Raw genomic sequence first — 24,255 nt, forward strand, 5'->3', positions numbered from 1 at the left:
ACAGGACATGAGAGCAGAGTCATCCATAATGGTCCATCCCACCTAGTAGCCAGCCTCCAAAAAGAGCCAATACCCCATGATTCAGACAGCAATGAAAACTCCCCAAAATCATAATAATTAGCCCCCCCCAAGCATTTTTCATCTGTAGATCTCAAGGCACTTTACAAAGGAAGGACAGTATCATTATCTCCACTTTACAGATAGGGAAACTGAGGCACAGAGACAGGAAGACCCTTAACCCTATGGTTACACAGTGTGGCACAGCTGGAAACAGAAAGATGGCAGATTCTGCTCCTCTTTTATCCCACCCATGGTATTCTATGAACGCTGTGGGGCATTGAGAGGAGATGCCAGGAAGGGCATGTGTGGCAAACCTATTAAAGTCCTGCTGCTTTTCCCAGGGCTGGAGGAGAGCATCCTGAGGAAGTGGAAGCTGGAAGTCTGAAGAGCAGACTCAGGGGAAAGTTCTTGGAGGCTCTGCAGGAAGGAAAGCTGGAATCTGAAACTTCCAGGCAAAGAGCTGGAAGACACTGATCAAGGCAAGGAAGACACCCTCTGAAGGGTGTTGCCAGCAGAATCTGAGAGGCAAGGTGTTACTTTGAGCTGCTCTTTGCTTAGAGTCTCTGCTAGGTTAGAGGACTTGGGAGCAGGAAGCACTGTTTCCTACTTCTCCCTCTGAGCCCCTTGTCACAGCTATCACATCCTCTTCCTCTGGGGGTAGCCTTTGATTCCTGGGGGGAAATCAGGCATGCTGAACTCCTCACTAGAGTAGCCCCACAAGATGCAAGACTAATAACCCGAAGGTGGTCAGTGCATCCAACAGATGTGACTGGACAGTTGCAGAATAGAAGTCCCAGGCTCAAACAAGATTTTTGCACAGAGTGAGCCTTGATTTTCTCTTACCAAGTCTGTGTGAGCCAGGACAGCACTATTTTCTACAGCCTGGAGACAGAAACAACTAGCAAGTCCCTTCTCTCTACAGAGTAGACATCACCAAACAGTTTCAGAACATTATCTCCATCTGCTGGCAAAGAATGATACCCAAGAGTCTGACCTAGCACAAAGAAAAGGAGGACTTGTGGCACCTTAGAGACTAACAAATTTATTTGAGCATAAGCTTTCGTGAGCTACAGCTCACTTCATCAGATGCAGAAGATCAAAGATTGGTCTTTCTTACTACCTTTGCCTGCAGAGTTATCAATGTCTTTAGGGGCAATAACATCAGAAAGCTCAGTTTTAAGTCCAGCTATAGTCTGTGTCTTACTTCCCCTGCCAGTGTGTGCTACAGGTAAACCTAATTTCCACAGAGGAGTATTCTTGATGACCAGGTGAATATGGAGGGTTTTGCCAACTGCTAATCCAAACACCAAATGGTTTAAATGGCTAGTGCAGCACGTTAAGATCTAAATCAACCCTAACCCTTCAGGACTGGAGTACCTCTGGAATACAGAACTGATTCTTCTCTAGCATAAAGGCAATAACAAGTTAGTGACAGAGACGCTTCAAAGATGTGTACCAAATTATCACATACTGCTGCAAAATCAGGAGGTAAGGGTGTTCACCTGTGATGGGATCACAATCCAGAGACATTCGGCTGAAGGCAGAAGTGGCATTGGAGATATCAGACAGTGTGCGACGAGCTGTGGCAATTGGTAAAGGTGGTTTGGGGATATCATATCCATCTTCCTCATTCTCAGACTCTTCTGGGCCATTGCTAGCACTGGCTGCAGCCATATCCCCCTCATCTAGAAAAATACACACACAATTAGCTCCAAGTGCTTGAACAGAGCCTTCCCTTTCTTAAGACAGGCTGTATATTCCATTCACATCAGTCCACATGCCTTCGCAGAGCAGATAGCTAAGCGTCTCTTGTTGAAACCCGAGTCCAGAAGTTCTTTCCAGGAGGCAGTGAGTAAAAAGTATCACAGTGGAAAAGTTGTAAATACCTACCCCTGCCTCACATGGTACATTTTTTAAAAAACCCAGGTGTCTCACAAACACACAAACTCTTCAGTTTTCCTGCTTAATTTTAAACTTTACACTATGCTTGCGGAGAAATGCAGATGCCTTTAAGATCAAATCCACCTTGGCTGAGTGCTCCCTGAGTTTCTGCAGTTGGCATTCAACTAGGCAGAAAGCAAAAGGGGGCACGAGAGACACTGTACACTTTGTGTCCCGCCAAACAGCCTTCTGCGGGCAGGTCTGCGTGTGCAGCTGTGGGTTGTTCTTTACCTTTCTAGTAAAGTTAACTATCTATCTTCTAATGTATCAATCACAGTAGTATCCAGGGCATAAAAAACAAAATGGAATTCATCATTCTGCCAGGAAAAGGACACAAACACGCCATCCCTCCATCAATATATGTACTATCTGGAGCATGCTCATTCTTGGCTATTCCCTTCCAAGAAGCAATAGCCAAGTCATTTTGAAGCTGTGTTAATGTAGAGCACGGGCTGTGAGAAGAGACAGGTCTTGCATCAGTCCCCAAAAGGGTCAAGATTTGGGTTCACCTTGATCTCCAATGACAGAAAAATCCTTGGGACATCAGTGAGAATGTTGGCACCCCAAAAAATTTGCCCTAGAGACCTGCCGTGTGATATCTCCACTAATCACAACTGCCACATTGGTGCGTAGGCCTTTGCCTACTCCATTGAGAATCAGCAACTTGAAATGGATCACACTAGAAAAGGAATGTGTCAGATACACACACAGGGACGAATTTCATAAATTCAGTAAAAATTACCAATAATAATGAGGAAAATTAATGGGAACAGCTGGAAACAGAAAGATGACAAGTCTGGGCTGACATTTTCCATTCCAGCTACCTACAGCAACTACCACTTCATACAAAAACCTTTATAACGATGATTTCTTTTAAACAACAGATGAGTGTCTTAAAGCCATGTTAAATTAGGTTCTCTTTACTGACATCCCAGTTTGCAGTCTGTAGGCAATGCCAATTGAACACTTACACATATGACAAACTATTTACCTTGAACACCAAGTGACACCTCTGTTAAATGATAGCTTAAATGCTATTTAAATTGGGAATCTTATCAATTCACTCCTACCCAATTTCTCTCATGGGTGCTTTATAATATGCATTGATGCCCACTCACCAGAAGTGTTGGTGGTCTCCAAGTCAGCAGATGTTGCCTGGGACTGAATGTTGTACATAGCTTCATACATACAGACATTATTTGGCTGATCACACTCCAACTCTCTGAATGAAAAGTGGAAAAAAGTGTTCCCTTAAGATATGCAACAATAGTTTCCTCCTCACCTACAATCTGTTACGTAGATTCCTCTCAGATGCATAATGTGATATGAAGCACAGCTCTGCTACCTACTTTCTTTCAGAGAATATTTGCTCTCATACACATTCTGACATTGTCTCCATTGCAACATAACAGATCGAAATGTAACTGGTATACCTGGAAAGTGAGGGAACAAAGCTGTACATGGAATGGCACATTTCTATGTCTGCTGGTGTCAAAGGAACAACAACAAAAATGGCCTGGGGGCAGGGGTGAACTGAATCCACTATAAAAGGACTCAGACCAGAGCAATGTTCACATTTCATTTACCCCACGACTCTAATCTAGATCTGGTCAATACCAGAGGGAACCAGGCAGCAGATAAACCACGGGACCAAAACCTCAGCCAGAATAAATGAACAAGCCTCCTTGGATAGGTGGGGTTGTAAATGCAGCAGACAACTATAATCTCACCGTAAACCGGGAGTCATTTCCAAAGGCAGCTTGATCTCTGTTTTTTGTTGGGCAGAACCAGGAGGCACCAGAGGCAGAGAGGATGGTGACATGTATTCAGTGTCCTCATCGCTTTCAGACTGCTCCCCCTGTTGCAGTTTTGGCACGGGCAGTGGTCTGCAGAAGGAAGAGGATCAAGAGCATGTGAAAACCAGTTCATCCAAACACCACCGCAATCAGTTTGAAAAACAGTTAATGCAAATAAAAACAAACCATGGTTAAGCCAAACAATTAAATCAGTTTGAAAAGCAGCTAATCCAAACAACAACAAAATGGCAACCATCAGCTCTCAAGCACTGAAAGTCAAAGCTTCAAGCCAGGCTTTTCAAACTGATTCTGACTGAAGCAACAACCTGGCTTATTGGAATTCCAAGCTATGTTATTGTGAGACCTGATTTGACGGTGAAATAATAAGCAAAAGTCTTGTCCAAGGTGCGTGGTAACAGTGCCATAGAGAAATCCTAGCCACTGGAGGATCTCACATTTCAACCTCATTTCAACATATACACTCCCTCATACCATATGTACTGCTGTGTCTAAGGCACAGGACACTGCACACCACGTTGTCTGAGACTGCAACAATTCTGGGTAATTACCATTCCAGTAACACTCGAAATTACCAGTTGTAGATCTAATACTAAGGATACTTGCTGAGAGATTTACTTTTCCTTGTTTGTATGTTCTTAACAATCCAGCGCTTGAATCCTAAACTCAGGCCATCTATATAATGTCAGATTCTAACCCTGCTACCAAAGAGTACTGAGATGTAAATAGAGATCCAGAAGTACATTTCTGCCCTCTCTACATCTACAGCAATCCTGAAACTGATTATCTCTACTACAAGAAAAGAGCCTTCATTCAAAAGTAACACACCTGACCGCTAGAGAGTAGATAGCATTGGCAGATGAAGAGGGTTTTATTTTGGGGTGCTCATATTCTGAGCCTGTTGGGGGGCCACTGTTCAAGTTCTGCAAAGAAGAAACCATAGGTTAGAAATAGCACTTCTGTCAGCAGATTCAAACAGACATCAATGTCTCATCACCCAAAGCACCAACTCTTGTCTGAGAAAGGAGAGCTTCTTTGACATTCTGAATCATCCATTTCAAGAAACCTTGTACCTGCAAAAGAATTTGTTGATATCTAAAAAGTACACTGGCTTTCAAACTCTGAAGAAACTTGGAGTTGGAGGAAGCAACAGATAAGGGTTAAAGAATGAAAGAAAGTAACATGTTCTGGGAAGCATTTCTTCTCGACTGAAATATACTGCATCGCAATGTGTTACAGATGGTGGTGGGGGTATCAGTCCCACACGCAACACAGACCCAAAGTCAACAGTGACTGTAAATTGCTGCCAACTGATCGCAACCATTTAAAATGAGCTGGGCTCTTAGTCCAGCTGTCAATGGACAAGGAAACCACATCCCAAAAAAGCCCACCACAACCAGCACTACCTGACCACCTTCCTGGCCATCTCAAAAGAGAAGCCAAAGGACTGAAGCCTCCCCTCCTACAGACCACTCTGGGCTGGGTGTGATGCATAATGTCAGGGCAATGACATCCCATGGGAGTATTTTATTGCTCACAGCTCTTGATCCAGCACTTATAATGTGTATGAAAAATGTGAACAAAAATGACAGTTCAGCTTTATCATCACTTCAGAGAAGTCTTATACAAGCAGCATTCCCCGTCTCTCCCGCTCACAGGAAGCAGGGTGCCACCACATCAAGTGACTTACCACTGTGGTGTCTAAGCTGAGTGTACTCCCATGCCTAGGAGCATCAGGTCTGGAATCCATCTGAGATGGTAGTGAGAATGGGAGCGAATGCCGGTTCGTCAACTCTCTTCCTGCCCAAGGGTCACTAGGACTGAGAGCTACAGACGGCGCTTTTGGAATTGGCCGCAGTGGCCAGGGCTCCCCCTGACGGCTGGAAGGTACGAGGGGTAATTTGTCTCTGGAAGGACAGTCTCCTGGTGTACAGGGTAAAGGACGTCTCTGAGGTCGACTCTCTGCCCCAATGGAATATGGCCTGTCTGGTGGGGGCGGTGGTGGGAGATCTCTGAGCGTTGGAGGTACCGGCAAAGGTTTATCTTTATGGAGGGGACCAGGAGCAGCCTGTAAGACAACATTAGACATTTAAAACCACAGCTTAACGAGCAGGAAGTCCAGCCCACTGCACTTATCCCAGTTAGGACGCTTCTTACACGAAATTAACTCTAGAGCAGCCGTAGAATGTGAAATAACTCCCAGCTATATCCTCCATAGACCTTTAGATACAACATTTAACCATTTATGGCTAGGAATACATACTAAGTCCCAGGGTTGCTTTCTTGCTGCCCACAATGGCACCATAAAGGATCCCTACCAGAATTCTCACTATTTCATCGAACTTCTTGTACAGATTGAATTCACAAGTGAATTTTTATCAAACACTGATTAATAAGATTGGTTATTTTCCCACCTGAGCTTTCAGCACCAACCCACAGCCTCTCCCACCCACTCCAAAAAAAACCAACAACCACTAACATGCCCAATGCTACCAATACTGTGCTTCCTCCTTCTACTGGTCATAAAGGAAATATGACCATCTCTTCCTTCTAACGCCCTTCCCCTTCCCTAGTTTTCTCTCTGGAAAAAGAAATGCTTGGGGGAAAACCTGGAAAGGGAATATAAGAACCAACTTCACCCAGCTAGGCTAGTAGCTGGAACAAACACAGTTCCATAAATGCAGCTCCACGTGGAGTAGTCAGAGGCGTACTGGTTGAAGACCAAGAAGGACAAACTGCTTTCTGGGGGAACTGTGGGCCCTCCTTGGATGGAAGAAAAGAGCTGGTCTGAAATGACTCGTGGAGAAGAAGGAAGAAAAGGTAGAGTCTGAAGAGAGAGTCAGGACAGTCCAACACTTTTCCCATATCTCCTCTGCATTCAATAAAGGACCTTGGAGGAGGGTGAACAGAAGACTTCACCTTGGAAGTGGTCCCAGGGCTGGAAGCTCCAGAAGGGATGGACGCGCGTTGCTGCAGAAGATCGAGTCGTGGGGGTACTGGGGGAAGTGGGGCTTGTGGAGCCACTGAGAATGGAGAAGGAGGGCGCTCAACCTGGAAAGAGAAAATAAAGAAAATGAACAAAGAGCCAAACTGTAGAGAAGACATCCTATCTAAAGCACCACGCCCCTCTTGCCTTCAAGTTCTGCACCTCACCTTACCTTGCTGCAGCTTGTAATGAAATTACTACATTAACACCGAGCATGCAACACGAGGTCATGTTTGTTTCATAGCACTGCAGCATTTGCCTGAAACCAACCTTGTGAATCACCAACAGGCCCAACTCTGGCACTCAGCCACATGAGCACATACCTAAAAACCTCGCTCTAAAATGCTGATAAATTGTTTGGTTGGACCAACTATTCTTTAATACTGGTACTGGATTTGCAGTAGGCATATTTTCTTTTCACCATCAGAGGGCATGCTCCACTACATTAATGGCAGAGCACAGTGAGCAGAGTTATATTATAGAGGTGTGCAAGTTGTCCCTTTGCCATGATGGGACGGCACGGCACTTACAGCAATCATTAGCGTGCACCAGGAGCGGTGTCAAAACCTTCCTTCTTGTCCTTGGATAACTGTTTCACCACCTGACAAATCAGAACAGTCACTCCTTTTTTCCTTATCTTTAAAAGAGTTGCTTTATGATACAGACTAGAGCATGGTAACTTTGAACAGCTTGACAGAATTTGTAAGTATCTGGTGCTGGCACATCCAGAGCACTTGCCTACTGCAAACCACAATGGAAGTCAGGTCATGTCAAGGGAACTGTATCCTGACCCCAAGAAATGCCAAGCTGCATAGCACTCATCTCCAAGACGGTGGCCTGGAACTTCAACTGCTGACTACAAAAGAATTTATAACAGGGATGAATCAATGCAGATTATCATTAAATCTGAACAGAGAATTCTTAATTAGAAGGCCCTATTTTATATAAAGTGGAACTAACTATTTAAAAAAAAGTCTGATTCAAAATCTTTTTTCCTAGGCACCAGAACAACTAACTGGTGATGGGCAAGTGGCAGCAATAAGCCAACAGAAAAAAAAAACCCACTGTGCAGTGATTCATAAAGAATGCCTTACTTGCACACATTTCCCTGGCAGGAAGCGGCATTGATGGAAGGCAGTCATCAGACCTTTATTACACAGATTAATCAGACAACATATTCAAAGATGACAGTCCAATTGACTTCCTCAGCAATCAGACTGCCCTCTACTTAGTTCAGTCATCAGCCCCTTGGAAAAACTTCTTCTCTAGCTGGTTGCTTATACTCAGCACTGAGGAAAATGACTTTCTGCTGATAAGGCTGATTACAGATCATAAATCAAAAGCAGCATCGCTTAGCACGCAGAGAAGTATTAGAAATATAGGTCTTGTATTTCAGTAGATGAATTATGTCACCCTGCTAATGGCTTGGACAAAGACCCACCTTCCAGGACAATATATACAATATCAGAGATTCTGGTATGTAGAACAATATCGCCTGACTGAACTGGTAAGTTTCAATAGTATGGAACTTACCATCTCTGTACCAACCGCAACCTGGAAATACAGAGGGCAGTTTCTATTCTGGGGCTCAACACCTCCAATGTGCATAGTCAACAAGACTCAAACCAGCTTACTCTGTGTCTATTGCCACATCCAGCAGCATGTGCTTAATGGGGCCTTTACCTTAGCACCGGCCAATTCTTTCATCATGAAGAGGGAATCATCTGCTCTGTCATCTTCATCATCATCATAGTTTGGGGAGGGAGCTCCCTCTGCACATTGCCGCAATAATCCTCCTCCTCCTCTGGGATCAAATGGGTCGACTACAATGGGCTCTGTGCCTTTGATTTCACAACGGCAGAAAGGACAGCCCTGACCTTCCGATTCCTGAAGGGGGTGGGGGGAAATGGGAAGAAACCTATTAAAACAACGGCTGTTATGAAAACAAGTAAAATGGACAGTAACTTATCAGACAAAGGAGTTTAGTATCATCTTTTTATTTGGTTTTATTTAGGTGTATTTTGGTGGAGGGAAGGAGTGAAACAGGAATTAAGACTGCACTATAAATACAGCATGATCCTTATCATTTGGAGTAAAACAAAAAAAAACAGGTTTTTAAAAAGCCCTCCCTCCCACACACACTATTCTTAAGGCAAGAAAGTAGCTGCTAGGGCACCAACAATGAAGAAAAGGTAGGAGAGTCTAGTGAGTAGAACCAGTTTTGAACACAGAGTCCAAAGTCTGCATCCTGTGGGGACAACACTCTAGCATCCTTTATTATTTTGCGGTTGGAGCAAGGCACAATAGATGTATTGATATGAATTTCACACTATGCTTTCAGCTCCACCACCAAATTGTCGGTACCCATAAGGATCTAGACCAGAGGTGGGCAAACTGCAGCCCGCGGGTCACATCTGGCCCCTGAGCTCCCGGCCGGGGAGGCTCACCTCCGGCCCCTCCCCCGCAGCCGCCATGCGGGCAGCGCTCTGGCCCACCGCTCCTACCAGGCAGCGCAGGGAGCGCAGCTGGCTCTGGCCGGGCGGCGTGCTCCTGCTGCTCTGAGCAGCATGGTAAGGGGGCGAGTGGGGGACCCGGGGGGGGCAGTCAGGGAGCAGAGGGCAGTTGGATGGGGCGGAGGTTCAGGGGGGCAGTTAGGGGACAGGAAACAGGGAGGGTTGGGAGTGCGAGTCACAGGGGTGTGGCTAGGGGTCAGGGCAATCAGGGGACAGGGAGCGGGGGTTGGATACGGGGTGGGGTCCCAGGGGGCGGTTAGGGGCAGGGGTCCCGGGAGGGGGCAGTCAGGGGACAAGAAGTGGGGGGGAGGGTTGTTGGATGGGTTGGGGGTTCTGAGGGGGGCAGTCCGGGGCAGGAAGTTGGAGGGAGCGGGGGGCCAGGCTGTTTGTGTAGGCACAGCCTTCCCTACCTGGCCCTCCGTACCCTTTCGCAACCCCAGTGTGGCCCTCGGGCCAAAAAGTTTGCCCACCCCTGATCTAAACAGTTTGAGAAGGAAGGAAGGAAAAGATACATCACCCCAGCCCAAAGACAGACCAACTTCACTCTGAAAGAGTGCACAAATGGGGCAATTCCTTACCTGCCATGCAGTGAGACAGGAAGTGCACATCAGGTGGCCACATGGCTCAATTTTCACGTCCTTGTCATTTTCTGCACAAATTTTACACAGCTGGAACGTGGAGCCCATCTCGCAGTACAATTCATATTGTTCCTTGAGGGAAGGAAAACAGAGATAATTCACTCTGGAATATAACGTGCCTCATTAGTCGTAACTACAAGAAATCCACCCCAATATTCACACAGAGAAAAAAAATCATAAAATCACAGCATCAAACCACAGCTCAACAGAAACAGACACTTGCAAAGGTTACATTGCAATTTTATGTGCTAGAGACTTCCGTAAGCAATGCTTCTGTCAATCTCTGGGAAAAAAAATGGACTTGAAGCTATCCTAAAGGAGCCTAGAAGCCTTCCAGTATAGAGCTTCAAGTTCAACTTAAGGTCACATAGGTCAGGGATAAAAGACGATATAGGAGTTAGTGTGTCCTTCTGCCAGCACTATCATATTACTCTAAACAAGGAACCCAAAACTTATCAGCCCTAGACAGAGATGAAGTTTTGTTTGATGTTTTCAATCCGTCTTCCCCAACCCAACCATTCAAAGATTTTTGTGTCTCTTACAAGACCTGATACAGCTGCTTCATACACAAGGAACCAGTGTATTAAGCAGATGAGGAGGCCAGAAAATGGAGAGAAGTGGTGCTAGTTTGACAGGACAGAGCCCTCTTGCTCACCTGTGTAACTTTAATGTGGTCCTGAGGTGTAGGCTCACACAAACCGGTCAGGTCAGGATTTTGATTCCGACCATCAGGAAATAAATAACTACAACAAGTAAACATAACATAAGATTTAAAGAAAGGCACCTTCCTTTCTTTCTAAAATCCCTTTTTAAATCTCTTTTTAAAAATGCAGAGGACAACTATACTTGAACACTGATCACTCAGCAAAAGAAAAACCTACCTGTAGGTTCAGCTTGGGATCACCTCATAGGGGCACTTTTCCACGTAAAGACTGAGCATCTCAGTTCTTTGGGAATCCAAGGTGCTTTGGTTTGAAAAGGAACTTTCAAACCAGAGAAAGCCCCCTAATATACCACATTTATCAATACGCAAACAGGAAGTCTGTTTTCATGGTTTCCCTTTTGCCAATGATCAAATTATTCTGTTTTTTTTTTTTTAATAAAAGGCACTCTCAGCCCCCAATCTTCTCTTCTTATATGACCCACCCTGCAGTGATGTCTTAATGATGAAACTATAACACCCGAATAAAGAAAACTGAGGTCATAACTCATAATCCTAATTTCTGTGACATCAGTATAGGGTCAAATGGAAGAAGAGACTACATTGACAGGAAACTACAAACCAGACATGTACCTTCAACAGTGGCATTGGGAGTAGAGACAAGCAATGAAAAAAATGGCTCTCTCTATGAACATTCTTGAGAGTCAAACTCCCTCTTTTAGAACGCAGTTCAGTAAAACAATCAAGCTTGTGAGCAGTTCCATCGACCTCAACAGGACAACTAATAGGTTTACAAGTGCTTTGCTGATTCAGGGTGTAAATAAAGAGGACGGACTGCGTAATGCTCACCTGCACAATATCCCTATCAGCTGCATGGCTGCTGCAAAATGCTGCACATACCACCAGCCAGAATGACACGAGACTGAAACGTGATAGGTACGTTCTATCAGCCCACTCATTTCTAAAGGTACATTAACTAGTGGTGGGATTAAGGCCAGTAAATCATAGGGGCCACAGCAACAGGATGCATTGTACACTCACCGCAGACTGAAAGAGCACAACAGGTGACAGGCTGATGCAAAGTTACTTACAAGCCTTCCCTGAAGCCATCTATCAGTGCTTGAAAAAGAGGTTTGTTGTGGGGGATAGTCTGGAGAATGTTCCCATCTGCAGTGACGTAACCGATGGCCCACTGACCGAGTCGCGTACAGCTCAATCGGAATATGTAACTGAAAAGAGACAAAAACAGAAATTCGTTTTGGTTGGATCAGCCAAGAAAACGTTAAGAACCAAGTAGGTAGCCTCTGTCTAGCTATCTCAAGATGAAAGATAAAGACAAGCTGAAGTAGCTGGAGGATTTCTACCAGCTTTTACCACTTTGCTCACTTGTAGCGCAAAGGGAGAACCCTGCAGTCTGATACAAGTGAAGCATCTAAAAACTCGTGTGTGCGCGCACGCACAATTAAACACAGAATCCACAGCAATAAGGATGAGTGTCCTCACACTCACTTGCTGTTTCAAATTAAGTTTTTTAAAAGATTATACAAGGTTTCCATTTTTAAAAGTTTCAGAGTAGCAGCCGTGTTAGTCTGTATTCGCAAAAAGGAAAGGAGTACTTGTGGCACCTTAGAGACTAAGGTCTTAAAGTACACAAGTACATTCTACTCCTTTTATTTTTAAAAGTAGCATGCAACCAGTGGTCTCCAGAGGTGAGAGGCAGTAATCTCCTCCCCTGCCACAGCGCACGGTAACAGCAACCAGCAAAACACCGAGTAAGGCCCCTCTGTCAGACCGACCCTCCTCTGACACAGCAGGTGCTGCAAAAGTAACTAACTAGAGGAGTTAGCAAGAGTCCTCAAAAAGGCAACTGCTACCAAGCACTAACCTGCCAGGTTTGTGAATGAATTTCTGAAGCCGAGCTTTCACCTCATCATAAGTTAGAAATGCCATGTAACCAGGATGAGTCACTGCTAGGCTATTCCAGTTCCTGAGCAAAGAGGACCACGGCTAAAGAAACAACAAAAGAAATACCATTAACCATGCACTTCCAAGATGTACCCATGCACATGATTGTCCTTAATCCAAAGAGGTCAGTTCTTCAATAAACTGGAGTTCTTATTCCATTGTAGGGGCTAAAACTTATTTACAATCAAGCAGCATTAGGATTTGAGTATCACCCCCTGGAGACAACACAAAATAGCAACAGGATGGTGACAAACCATACCAACATGCAAAGTGTAGCAGCAACAAAAAGGAAGCAGTGAAAGCCAGAAACGTAGATAGCGAGGTGTTTCAGTTGTAGAGACATTGGCCCTTTCCCCTTAACTACACAGGAAAAATTTCCTTAGCTAAGTCTTGGCATCCCAAGAATCCATTTCCGCCACACCTCTGTGATAATTCAATCAGAGAGGCTACAGTGGACTTGCCCGTAAGGTGATGGAGCAACAAAAAGTATCGCAAAGCTTGGAGATAACAGTGTTATAGTCTGCCAGTGCAAGGCTATGATTGGTGGCCATCCCTGGGGGAGAAGAATGAGGTATAAATATTGCTGTTATCTACTAGCGCTCACAGAAACAAAACTATGCAACTCGGTGTACTCTGTTCAACTAGCAACTGGACCAAAACACAAAATCAAAGAACACTTTCTGTATCCCCTTTAGATAGATGGAAGGATAGGCAACCTTAAAGGTGAGGAAGAATGGATAAATCAGAATGTTTACCAGGTAGAAAAAAAGGGGGGAAGAAACCACAAAGTGAGACATTTATCAATTTAGTAGTCAAACACCACTGGGACAGAAATCCCAGTCAATACACTTAACAAATACCAAGGGATAAGTCATTCTGCTCACAAGGAAGGCAGCCTAGGAATGGCTACCACTCACACCATTCTGGGGAAACTGAGAGGTGAGACAGGGATAGAGACGAGTAATTCAGAAGATTAAGCGAAGGATTACAAACCAGAAACTATGACTCGGCTCTGTCACTGACATGCTGCATGGCCTCAAGAAAGTGACTTAACTTCTGTCTCAGTTTCTCTGTCTGTGAAATATGGAGAGCGATACCTAATGACCTAATCTCACAAGGGTGTGGTGAGAATATTGTCTGTACAATGCTGTGACTGGATAAAGCAATGTACAAATGCTAAGTGCTGTTGTTATTAATGCACACAAAGTCAAGAGACTAAGCATAGCAGTTTACAATACTCATAACTATAACTCCTCCTAAACCACTCTTCACATACTAGAGTAGAGAGAAGTACACAATTTGACCAGCCGCACTACAACCCTGCATATGGGAATTTTCAGCTAAACACATCTTAATTACAACCCACCCTATCACATGGGGGAAAAAGGCAAGTCAGAGCCCAAGTAGTAAGTGTTTGTACTTGTAAATATCCAATTGCCCCATCAGAAGCTGCATTCTTTATCCAAGTACTACTGATGACACAGATTTATTTTAGGTTTTCACCCAAAATTAATATTGATTCCATTCAACAACAGAGATGTTTATTTTATATAGAAAACACGATATGTTTATATAACATTTTGGTTGTGGCAACTCAAAAGCCAGGAAATCTGAAGTTCTATATTGTCATTCCAACCTAAATACGCCCTCACAGAAAAAATATCCAACAATAAAAGGGCACAAGGGAGAGTTAGGGATGGACTGATTGAGTGAGCTTCACATTTCCTGGCTCACAGAAGTTTATCATAACCTCAGTTTTAAAACTGACCTTTAAAGTGGGAAAAATTGATTCGGGGAGGGATATTGAAAGTGTGCTACAATTACGATTTATTTTTAGAAGGCCTTTTTCTCCCCTTTGGCAAGAAATATCACACAGTGCTACCGAACAGCAGAGTTCTAAATCTTAAAAATATTTTTATATTTTCATTTATATATATGGGGGGAAAAGAAAAGTCTTATTAGTATTAACAGTGTTATTTTACTATTTAAGGCCTAGTGTAAAGGTCTATCTAAGCAGTAGGCTACATATATTTCCAAAGTGTTTCAAGTGACTCACGTTCCTCTGCCCTTACCTGAAAGAGTCGGGTAAAGATATCAAATTCAAACACTGAAATGTAGTCATTGCATGTCAAGTCAATAGTCGACTTCAGAGCCATGGCCTCTAGTCCTGAACTGATTGGATGCACCTCATGCAAGGCCTGGCGGAAGGTCTTCCATGGGACAATAGTCCTGGCAGGGGAGGAGGGGAAAAATCCGCAAGTGTGAAAGGAGCTTAGAAACATCATCATGCAATGCCATAGTGTCACACTCTATATATGATATATACAGATGTGTACACACAGGCACCCCCAATTAGAAAAGGAAAGAAAGACAAATCCAACTGAACTCAGAGAGAAAATTACTCATGTCAAGCATGAGGGAGAAACTTCCCTGCATCACCAGCAAGCAGCAGCAAACCAGCCATCTTTCAATTCACTACTCTGCAAAAAGTAAAATGTTGGAATTGCAAGCCCAGCTCTGATCTCTCTTTCCCCCATCCCATTAACGCCTGTGCAGCCAACAGTTCACACTGAAAAACAGCATCTACAACACTTGCTGTCATAATTTGATCCATTTCATCTTTCAGCAGCAGGCACAGGAAGAGTTAATTTAAGTCTCCCTGGAGCAGAGACCGAGACAGTCAAATGACAGCACACAGCTATCTAGAGAGATGATTTGCCTGAATAAAATTTTCAAAAGCACCAAAGTAACTCACATGCCTGGGACTTAACCTTCTAAGCCACTCAGGTGCTTTTGAAAAATTTCCTCATTTCCATTGGGTAAAAAAATATACTCCTACAAAAGTTTTTGTGCTTTCCATAGCAGGCCAGAAGAACCAAGTATAGCTGGACTCCATAAACTAGATGCCTTCCTACATGCTGGAGACCAGAACCTGAACTTTCTATATAATTGAGCGTTTTTCCCTTTTGAAATATATAGTGGAAGTCTATAAAAAGATCCCTGAAAAGAGCTTACCAATCTTCAGGCTCCTATCTCTTGGTCAAGTCCAACTGGTTTCATTTTTTGACTCCTAACTGTTAATATATTCATTTAGTATCTGTGATGTACTAATTACACTGTTTACATGGTGTGTCTTGTTTAGTCAGAAGTCATTGTCCCATTCCAGTAAACCTTCTCCTCTAATATAGTGGAGTACATTTCTAAAATTAATACATTCAGTGTTTTATTAGATTTAAAAAAATAAATCTGACATTTCATTGGCCTGTACCTAAATATACATTGCACTTAAGTTTCTCCTTTATTCCATCTTAACTTGACCATTATGCAAACTGAGCAAGACAAGCAATACACAAATGCTAAATATTATTAGAGAAAAAAAGGGATTAGGAGACTGGAAAGACTAACTAAAGGAAAAGCTAAAATAACTTAATATGAACAGCCTGGCTAGCAGACAACTAATGTGGGGAGCACGATAACCATTTGCAGGCAGGAAGAGGAATTATTTAGGATGGCTGGAAGTTATGGGATTAATTAAGAAAAGGAAAGTTGAAGCTGAATGTCCAGGGAAACTTCATAACAGTAAAATAATCCCCCACAGAATGTGGGGAAAGACCCATTACTTGACATATTTAAATAAAGACTGGACAAGGAACTGGAAAAATATAACATAGGGAACAATCCTGCACTGGACCTTGGAGAATAAACTAGATGATCTAATAGGTCTTTCCCATCACTAATTTTATGATTAATTTGACAAAAGATCATCATACTCCATAAAGCAGAAGTAACATTTAAAAAAACAATACATCTCTTATATTAAGCACATTTAGAAACTTACTTTTCCCCAAAAGCTTTTCTCCAGAACTCTGCAGCATCTGCCTTGGTGATCCGGAACGTATCTCCTTGGAAGAGGCCACTTGGGAAAATGCCTTTCAGTTCTGCCAGCATATGGCTGAATATCAGGGACAATTTTGTCAGGTTACGCCTGCAAGAGATTACAAAGGCAGAAGTTTCTTTTTAAAAAGAAAAATGTGACTTTACACTGTTTGTGGGCAAGTCAGCCAGATTCAGAAATAGCTTGAAGAAATCCAGAAACTATCCCCCAACTGAAAAATCCCCCATTGGGAGCATTTTTCAAACATACATTTATAGTTCTCAGCACATTTTGTCCAACACATACCACTTAAAGAGATTTACATTCTGGAAGTGCTGGATACACATAGACTAATTAACTAACCCTCACTACCCTTCTGAGGTGGGGAATATTTTAAGCTTTGTTTTGTAGTTAGGAGAGAGGTTAAGAGACTTGCTCAAGGCTACATAGCAAGTCAGGTGGCAGAGCAGGATTAGAATTCAAGAGGTTTTGACTTCATGTCTCATGCTCAAGTCCTTACACCATGCTGCCTGTAAGGGACGCCACTTTTTAGTTAGGCAAAACTAAACTAAGGCACAGCCTAGTTCCTCCCTTACCCCCAAAGTCATAAGTCTTATAGGAGAGCACACCCTCTCCTCCAAAGGAGTCAAAATAACACTCTTCCTGGCTGAGAGCAAGAGCCTAGATGAAACTGACAGTGATGGCATGATAGAAACGTAAGAGAGATGGCTCTGGCTGGAAGGGGTGTTTATTTGCTCTCTTTCCTCACCCTCACCTTTATGTGGGAAGGCTCCTTTTCTCTTCCTCCTCCCCACCACCACTGGGTGTTGGGAAGGACAGAGCTGCAGACTAGGAATGGGGGTAGTCCAGTAGTTTCTGCCCCTCTCCATATGGGAGATGGTAAAGAACTACTGGCATGAATGCTGGTGTCAAGTGGAACAGGGAGAGTGCTGCTTCAATTAATGCTTTTTCTAAAGACAATTTAGGCAGATTGCTAGCGATCAGTGGGTTTCAGCAGCAGAAGAGCTGCAGAGCCTGCTCAATGGCCACAGTAGGTGGCCTAACAAGCTCCCTCACCTCAGCACTAAAAATGCCTTGACTATTGAACCACAGTGGGAAGGGGATTCACTCACATGGAATCATTTTTTAAACATGTTATCTTTAAGGACACTATTGTAGGGCAATACATCCCTGAATGCAGTGTTAGTTTGGATGTACACTGGATGCACCTGCTATTTCTTCACTGATTTTGAATACTCATGGTTTTGATTAGTTCTGTGAAAGATGCCATCTGCGGTCTCTAAACTGGAACTATAGTTTTCAGCCAGATGTCCCCATTCTGCTCATGTTGCCCTCCTCGGTGAAATAAGCTCATTCAAGTGCAAGCTCTGCCATCCTGACTCACTTCAGAACTGGACTCCAGCTTCAGCCCATCAAGAGAGCCAGTTACTTCTTCACTTCCCCTTCTATTACCATTTGCAAACACTTCTCCATAGACCTGTGCCCCAAAATGTAGAATGAGACCATTTAAAACACATGAGTTAGAGTTTTCTTTTCCTCTAATATTCCCAGAATTCAAACCCAAACTGGAGCTAGTCTATGCTCACTTTATTACCCCCATAGTCACTCACCTGTTTTTTTAAATCCCCAATATTTTAGAGTTTTGTAAAGTCTGGAAAGAGTATTTCACATTCCACATAGCCATAAAAAGTCAAAATTTTGAGCCCCTATTTGGAAGTGTCATTTTTTGGCACTTTGTCCTGTTCTCATTCCTAATCATTTCATGTTCTGCCTTTGCTAATGGAGTTCTTTGGCACATGTATGGAACATGCTAGTTTGGGATTAAAGGCTTCTGCTCTCTCCCACTTTTTATCAGGTGTGAGCCCAGCAGATGCTCAGGCTGAACACAAAGTACCAGCTGGAAGGTGCACTCAGGTGCTCTGCAGGAAGCAGCTCTCTCTAATAGTAGTCTCACAATTTTACAGTCTTATTTAGACCTATTACAGCATCCAAGATTTATGTTAAAGTAGCACAAACACACTGATCATATGGTTCTAGATGCTGCAAGTCTTTGTACAGTTTTCTTTATTGTACAGAGATTGGGTAAAGGATACCTGAACAAGCCTACAATTAGAGGGGACTATAGAGTCACTTATTAAAGCCAAGACTATTAGTGTGTGTATCTTGCTTTAGTAGTGCAGTATGATTTCAGAAGGCATGGCAAGTGCAGGGAACTTACATTAACATTCAGCAGCATCAGTAACTCAACTTTGCATTTTTAGAAAGCTGGGCTGCCTCTGCAAAAGCGAGAATTTTACTGGCAGCATTTCTAAGGAAGGAAAATTGTCAGTGAAAGTCAAATGTTGTGGCAGTGCATAAAGATATTAGCTGATGAGGTACTACTCACTAACTGAATCATGTTTGGAACAAAGTAAATAGTGGAAGTTTCATTTAATTGAAATCAAATTACAAATGTTCAGTGATACAAAGAAAAGTTCGGAAGGTTTATTTTTAATGCAACGTGTTTCTCCTTTCAGCTGTTTGAGAGCTTCACACACTACATTCAACAACATACATGAAACGGTAAAAATATTAGGTTACAAGTACTCAAAAGGATAGTGAAAAGTACTTAGCCCCCACAAAGTATAAAATTTTCAGAAGCACCAAAGTAACGCAGGTGGCTGGGACATAAGCTTCTAAGCCAATCAGGTGCTTTTGGAAAATGTCCTCATTTCCATTGGGTAAAAAACTATACTCCTACAAAAGTTTTCATGCTTTCTACAGCAGCCCAGAAGAACCAAGTATAGCTGGACTCCGTAAACTAGATGCCTTCCTATATGCTACCAGGGGCAATGGGACTTGGTTTGAGTCCATAAAGAACAGTGTGGTTTGGGATTTGGATCTCTACTAACAATCACGACGAGTTCTTTTGTTGACAGACCCTAAAAACACATGGACTAATAGACATGGGACATAATGAGTTAAGGGGCCCCAGCCATGCAACTTGTTCCCTCCGACTACCCACTGAGTTTACTGATCTTCATCAGATGGTACACAGCATCTTTTTGATCAAGCAAATGCATGATTAAAGACATGTATCGGTTCACATCATACATAGGAGCAGCGTGTGGAGGAAAGGGATGCTTATACTGTTCAGTGTGAATCTGCATTTTATCGAGGATACACCTAGTTGCTACAGAAGAAGAGCATGTAACCAACTGAATAAATAAAAGCAAATGGAAAGTGAAGGACTGAACCAACGATACGTTTGTTTCTCCAACAGCCTAACATGGAAGAAGTAACCAAACTAATTCAAACCATCAGCAAATGCAGAGAACCTTCTTGTAAAGTTGAAGTGTAAATCGTAACAGGAAAAGTGGTATCTCACCTCGCTGCACGTCACTGATGGAAAGAGTTTCCAGAAAAGTAACACCATGAAGTTGAGCAAGGTGATTAGCTGAGCTAGCTTGGTAACACTAGATTTCTGCTACTAAAGCAGCACAGTTCATAAGTATGATTCAGGACATACACACTGTAGTTTATGAAGGGTTGGGGGAAAGTTAATGTCCCCAACGACTATGGCTGGCAGGCAGGGTTATGAATGTTTGAAAAGGAACACAGTATCCTGACAGGCTTAGGGGTGAATAACCAAAAGGCCTTGGAGCTGAATAAAGTTAAGTTTCAACACTTTTCAATTCTACTCTCAAATGCTGATCTACAAATTGTTTCCAAAACAATTCTACCAAGGTCTACGGATTTATAACTTCAGCTGCAGTCCAAGTTATTGCCATTTTCAGACAAGCATCACTTAAATCATCAAAATGAAAGAAGGGAGGGGGAGCCCTTCTTACAGCTTCTCTGAAGAGCCTACGGAAACTTACCATTCTTTGATACCTGGTGACCAACTGCTGAAATATATCAACTGCCAGTGCTTTGCAATTACACAAATTAACAGAAAAATTAAAAGCTACATCACCTTTGTAAAGAAATAACAGCCCAAATACATGTTAGCAAATATATGTTAGCTGTTTATGGCATATCAAGGTTATGGTTGTAACTTGTTTTTAGTATTGGTAACACTGACAACTCTCACCCTCACTGCTGCTTCAAAACAAAATCAAATAGTAAATATTCATCCAAAACAACTGGAAATGACAGTGGCAACTTGGGTTCTACTGATAAAGAGTAAAATTTTCAAAAGCTCCTAAGCAACTAACGTGTAGAAATCCCATTGAAAGTCAATGGGATTTAGGTATCTCACTGAGTTATGCATTTTAGAAAACAGCACCCTAAGACTGCAAACATTGCAGAAGTCAGATCTCTCCACTACTTGTAGTAGATTCAGTTGCAACCGTAAAAACTAAGCTTCAGAAGTAAAATTTGCATGATGCTTCTGTTCAGTGGTTACCATCAGGTTCAAACTGAAGTGTCTGCAATTTGGATAGGACACCACACTTCTGTTAGTGAGATTTTATACAGACAGAGAGACAGAGAACAGTTGACTGCTGGGAAATTAAGCAATCTAGAGATGGAAAGAAGAAAGGTTCAAAGAACTAACGACTTCTGCACTTACTAAAAAAGTCCAAGTACTTTATTAGCTAATAAACTTCTGCAGCTGTAGCCTGGAGCCTCCATTCTTTAGGTATGAACAGAATGTTTAAAGATAGTTTAATAATACATACAATTACACTTAAGTATTACTAAATGCAGACTGGGTAGTTGCAGTGTGAATTGTGCTTTTAGTTTTGTTCCCTTGAATACTGTCCAGTCCCCCAAGGAGCAAGCCTCAAGTAACTTTTGTAGAGAGACTAAAAAGAAATAGCATAGTGAAATACAGTGTGACCAGATAACTGAGTAAGTCAGACAATTAATATGTGCTGAGCCAATTTTAAGCCCCATGGAAGGTTTTTCAAGACCGAACAGATACTTTGCTTGATTCTCCTTCTCCTCCCCATCCCCTATGGTTATGCTACTTCCTTCCCACTTAATGATTATTTCTGCTCCCCGGGTCTCACAGGAAGTCAACAGGTCAATCAAGTACTTCCAATCCTACTGAAATCCTTCAGTGTGGCCTCCTTATGGGCCTCAGCTTCTCCCAGTTTGGTTTTCTGATGTTGGTCCCCTCTGACCTGCAGCAGGCTGTTCCTTTCCGGTTTCCTGTTTGTTGGATGAAAGCACTTTTCCACTGTAAGAGCTCAGTCTTGCAGAACAGTCAATAGTAGAGGCAGACTTTAATCTCAGTGGTTTTTTAAGTTACATTTTTTGCTTATTTAAATTCCACCGGGTTACAAAAAACCCACCTCTTTGCACAAATAGCCAATGACTGCTGCAGTTCATAAACTGCATTTATAAAAGCCTTCCTAAAACTAAGGTCACACTATCATCTTGCTACTTTCTTCCAATACTCCTTCAGTGCTAACAAGAGCCTGGCACTGGTGTAACATTATGTTTCGTGTGCAGCAGTCTGCACAGAAAGACTGTTCCAGAGGAGGATTTATATAGTTCTCACTGCGACGCACAGCTATAATGCTATTATAGTTTGAAGTGTGCATACAATACGATCATCCTGGGAAGCTTATTCCATTGAAAGTGCACCAGAGTTCCTGCAGCATGAAAGGAGTTAAAGGATGCAGCATAAGGTTAGCCAATGTCAGAGCTCTTCATTTCTCCTTTTTGAAATTTTCTTGTAGACTTAACAGTTGCTTACAGCCTGATTTTCAGAGGTGCTTAAGCATCTGCAGCCTCCATTGAGATACACTGGGGTTGAGAGTGCTCACCACCTCTGAAAATTACACTCTGAGTACCCACCAAGGGACATTACAATACTTACTAAGTTGAGCAGCTTCAATAAACAGCACGCATTTTTACATGTGGCAATGTTCAAGTTCACATAAAAACTGAATATGTAATTACAGGACAATGTTGGCTGTCAAATAAAATCTAAACTAAAAGTAACCTGATTAACATCATAACTACAACCAATTTTAGTGTAGAATTCTCTTTAAAGTAATTTCATGAAATTGGCAGCAAAGTTTGAGGCTGGCAGAGATCTTAAGTCAGTAATTCTGACCCGAGTGTGGGGTTCTCTGGAGGGAAACACTTGTGAGGAATAAAAACAAGTTATTGTACAACTCCTGACTACGCAGAACTGAAAGGGAAAGGGGAGGCTTAATATTTTAAGTGGACCATTAAAAAGGGACATGACCTGGATAGGTGGCTAATGACAACAAATTAGAAGCAATGAGCAAAGTTCATTTGTGAAAAAGCTCCAGAAAAGAAGAAATGAGATTTGAGAAGAATTCACTTTTTTACTCTAATGAAAAGTGAAGAAAAGAAGCCTGACAAAATGCTGGAAGAGTCTGATCTCTAAATACTAAGTTCTTTAATGTATTTTTAAAGGCAACAAAGGAGCTTGAAAAAAACCTGATGCAATTCTAAAACAAAGATTTATAGGCTCCTTATTTATATTGAGGAAGACTCGGATACATATACTGGGGACAGCCCATCTAGTTGATTTCCTTCCTGCAAGCATTTTGTTTACACAATACAAGAGTCCATCATCAAAAAGGATGGCTAGAAAACCAGAAGAACATTTAGCCAAATAAAAAGGTAACAGCACTTGGCAGTCATTGTGCTATTTCCCAATATTACTGAAGACGTGTATTTTAAACAGCTTCTTGCAGCCCAGCTGCTCCTGCTCAGTTTTGAAATACTGCTTTGCAAGTACTGAATGATGTCTTGAATGTGTGACATTTTCTCTGCTTCCATAGAAGAATATGTGATGTTCAAGTTCATTGGTAATTACTTCACTGGTTGAGAAGTTCTTGCCTGCTCCTTCACAGTTTTGCTTAAGCAGCTCTTTGGTAAGAATTTATTCAGCACTTTACATGTCCAAATAACTAAGAGTTAACTTATCCTCAATAAACCTGTGAGACAAGGAGGTGTTGTTCCCATTTTACAGATGGGAAAGCTGAGGCAGAGATGAAGTGACCTGGCAAAGGCCATGCAGCAAGTTAGTGGTCAAGTACAATCACAACTCTTTCCAATTCCTAATTGCATGTTCATTCCTCCAGAGTATGAGGTACTTCTGGCAAGTACTGCAAGAAACCCGGTAGTTCTCAAGGGACTTAGATCAGCACCACACAATAAACACTAGATGGCATTTATACAAAGAAGTCTCAACAAGTAATATGGGTATGCAGCAGCACACACTCAAATTTAGAACTGCTACATCCAAAAGTACTCTTATCTTTTTGGGTGCTGTAAACACTGCCTACATGTGACGTTAACTCATACTCTGTTGTGCTTAACTTCACGCACAGCAATTGTAAGCAGTCATAGTTAATGGGTCAGCTGACTGCTTTGATCTGCCATAGCTTGAGAGAAAGCTACTCTTTACAGAAAAATTATGACGAAACTGGACTTTCCTGTGACAGGAACAGAGTATTGAAGATTTATAGTAGTAAAACTCAGCTTTCTCCCCAAATGTTTAAGAAATACTTTGCAATTACAGAAACTTATCAGAGGATCCCAGCATTTTTTTAAAAAGCCCCCAATTGTATCAGCTGAGCTTCACAGCACCCAAATGAGGTCAGTGTTGCCCTTTTATAGCTGGGGAAAACTGAGGCACACCGAGGCTAATTGACGCAACTCAAGTTACACAAGGAGAAAAATAGAATTGACGTCTCCCTAACTTCCAGTCCTCTGTTAACACTTGTGGGTTCAAGACCCTAATATGTTTGGACACGTATAGAACAGTTAGTCCAGAATTTTTTTTAGGAATTAAGCTGTGTTGCAAGTTGA

At 42.4% G+C, this 24,255-nt stretch overlaps 1 protein-coding gene across 5 annotated transcripts in view; it reads right to left on the reverse strand.

Annotated features, from left to right (window-relative positions):
• The window catches only part of CBL (Cbl proto-oncogene), a 54,035-nt gene that overhangs the window by 6,309 nt on the left and 23,471 nt on the right, over positions 1-24,255 (reverse strand). For 3 of the 5 annotated variants that reach the window (XM_073321103.1, XM_073321101.1, XM_073321102.1), the window contains exons 3-15: positions 16,417-16,563; positions 14,651-14,807; positions 12,499-12,620; positions 11,705-11,842; positions 10,608-10,695; positions 9,893-10,024; positions 8,485-8,688; positions 6,735-6,866; positions 5,506-5,883; positions 4,644-4,738; positions 3,732-3,887; positions 3,120-3,223; positions 1,563-1,745 (exon numbers count right to left, since the gene is read on the reverse strand). In XM_073321103.1, the coding sequence (XP_073177204.1) occupies positions 1,563-1,745; positions 3,120-3,223; positions 3,732-3,887; positions 4,644-4,738; positions 5,506-5,883; positions 6,735-6,866; positions 8,485-8,688; positions 9,893-10,024; positions 10,608-10,695; positions 11,705-11,842; positions 12,499-12,620; positions 14,651-14,807; positions 16,417-16,563 (2,036 nt within the window). Of the gene's footprint in view, positions 1-1,562; positions 1,746-3,119; positions 3,224-3,731; positions 3,888-4,643; positions 4,739-5,505; positions 5,884-6,734; positions 6,867-8,484; positions 8,689-9,892; positions 10,025-10,607; positions 10,696-11,704; positions 11,843-12,498; positions 12,621-14,650; positions 14,808-16,416; positions 16,564-17,857; positions 18,338-24,255 lie in introns of those variants that run through there. The other 2 variants (XM_073321105.1, XM_073321104.1) reach the window with 2 other exon arrangements.

Source organism: Lepidochelys kempii, chromosome 22, assembly GCF_965140265.1.
Source record: "Lepidochelys kempii isolate rLepKem1 chromosome 22, rLepKem1.hap2, whole genome shotgun sequence".
NCBI lineage: Eukaryota > Metazoa > Chordata > Testudines > Cheloniidae > Lepidochelys > Lepidochelys kempii.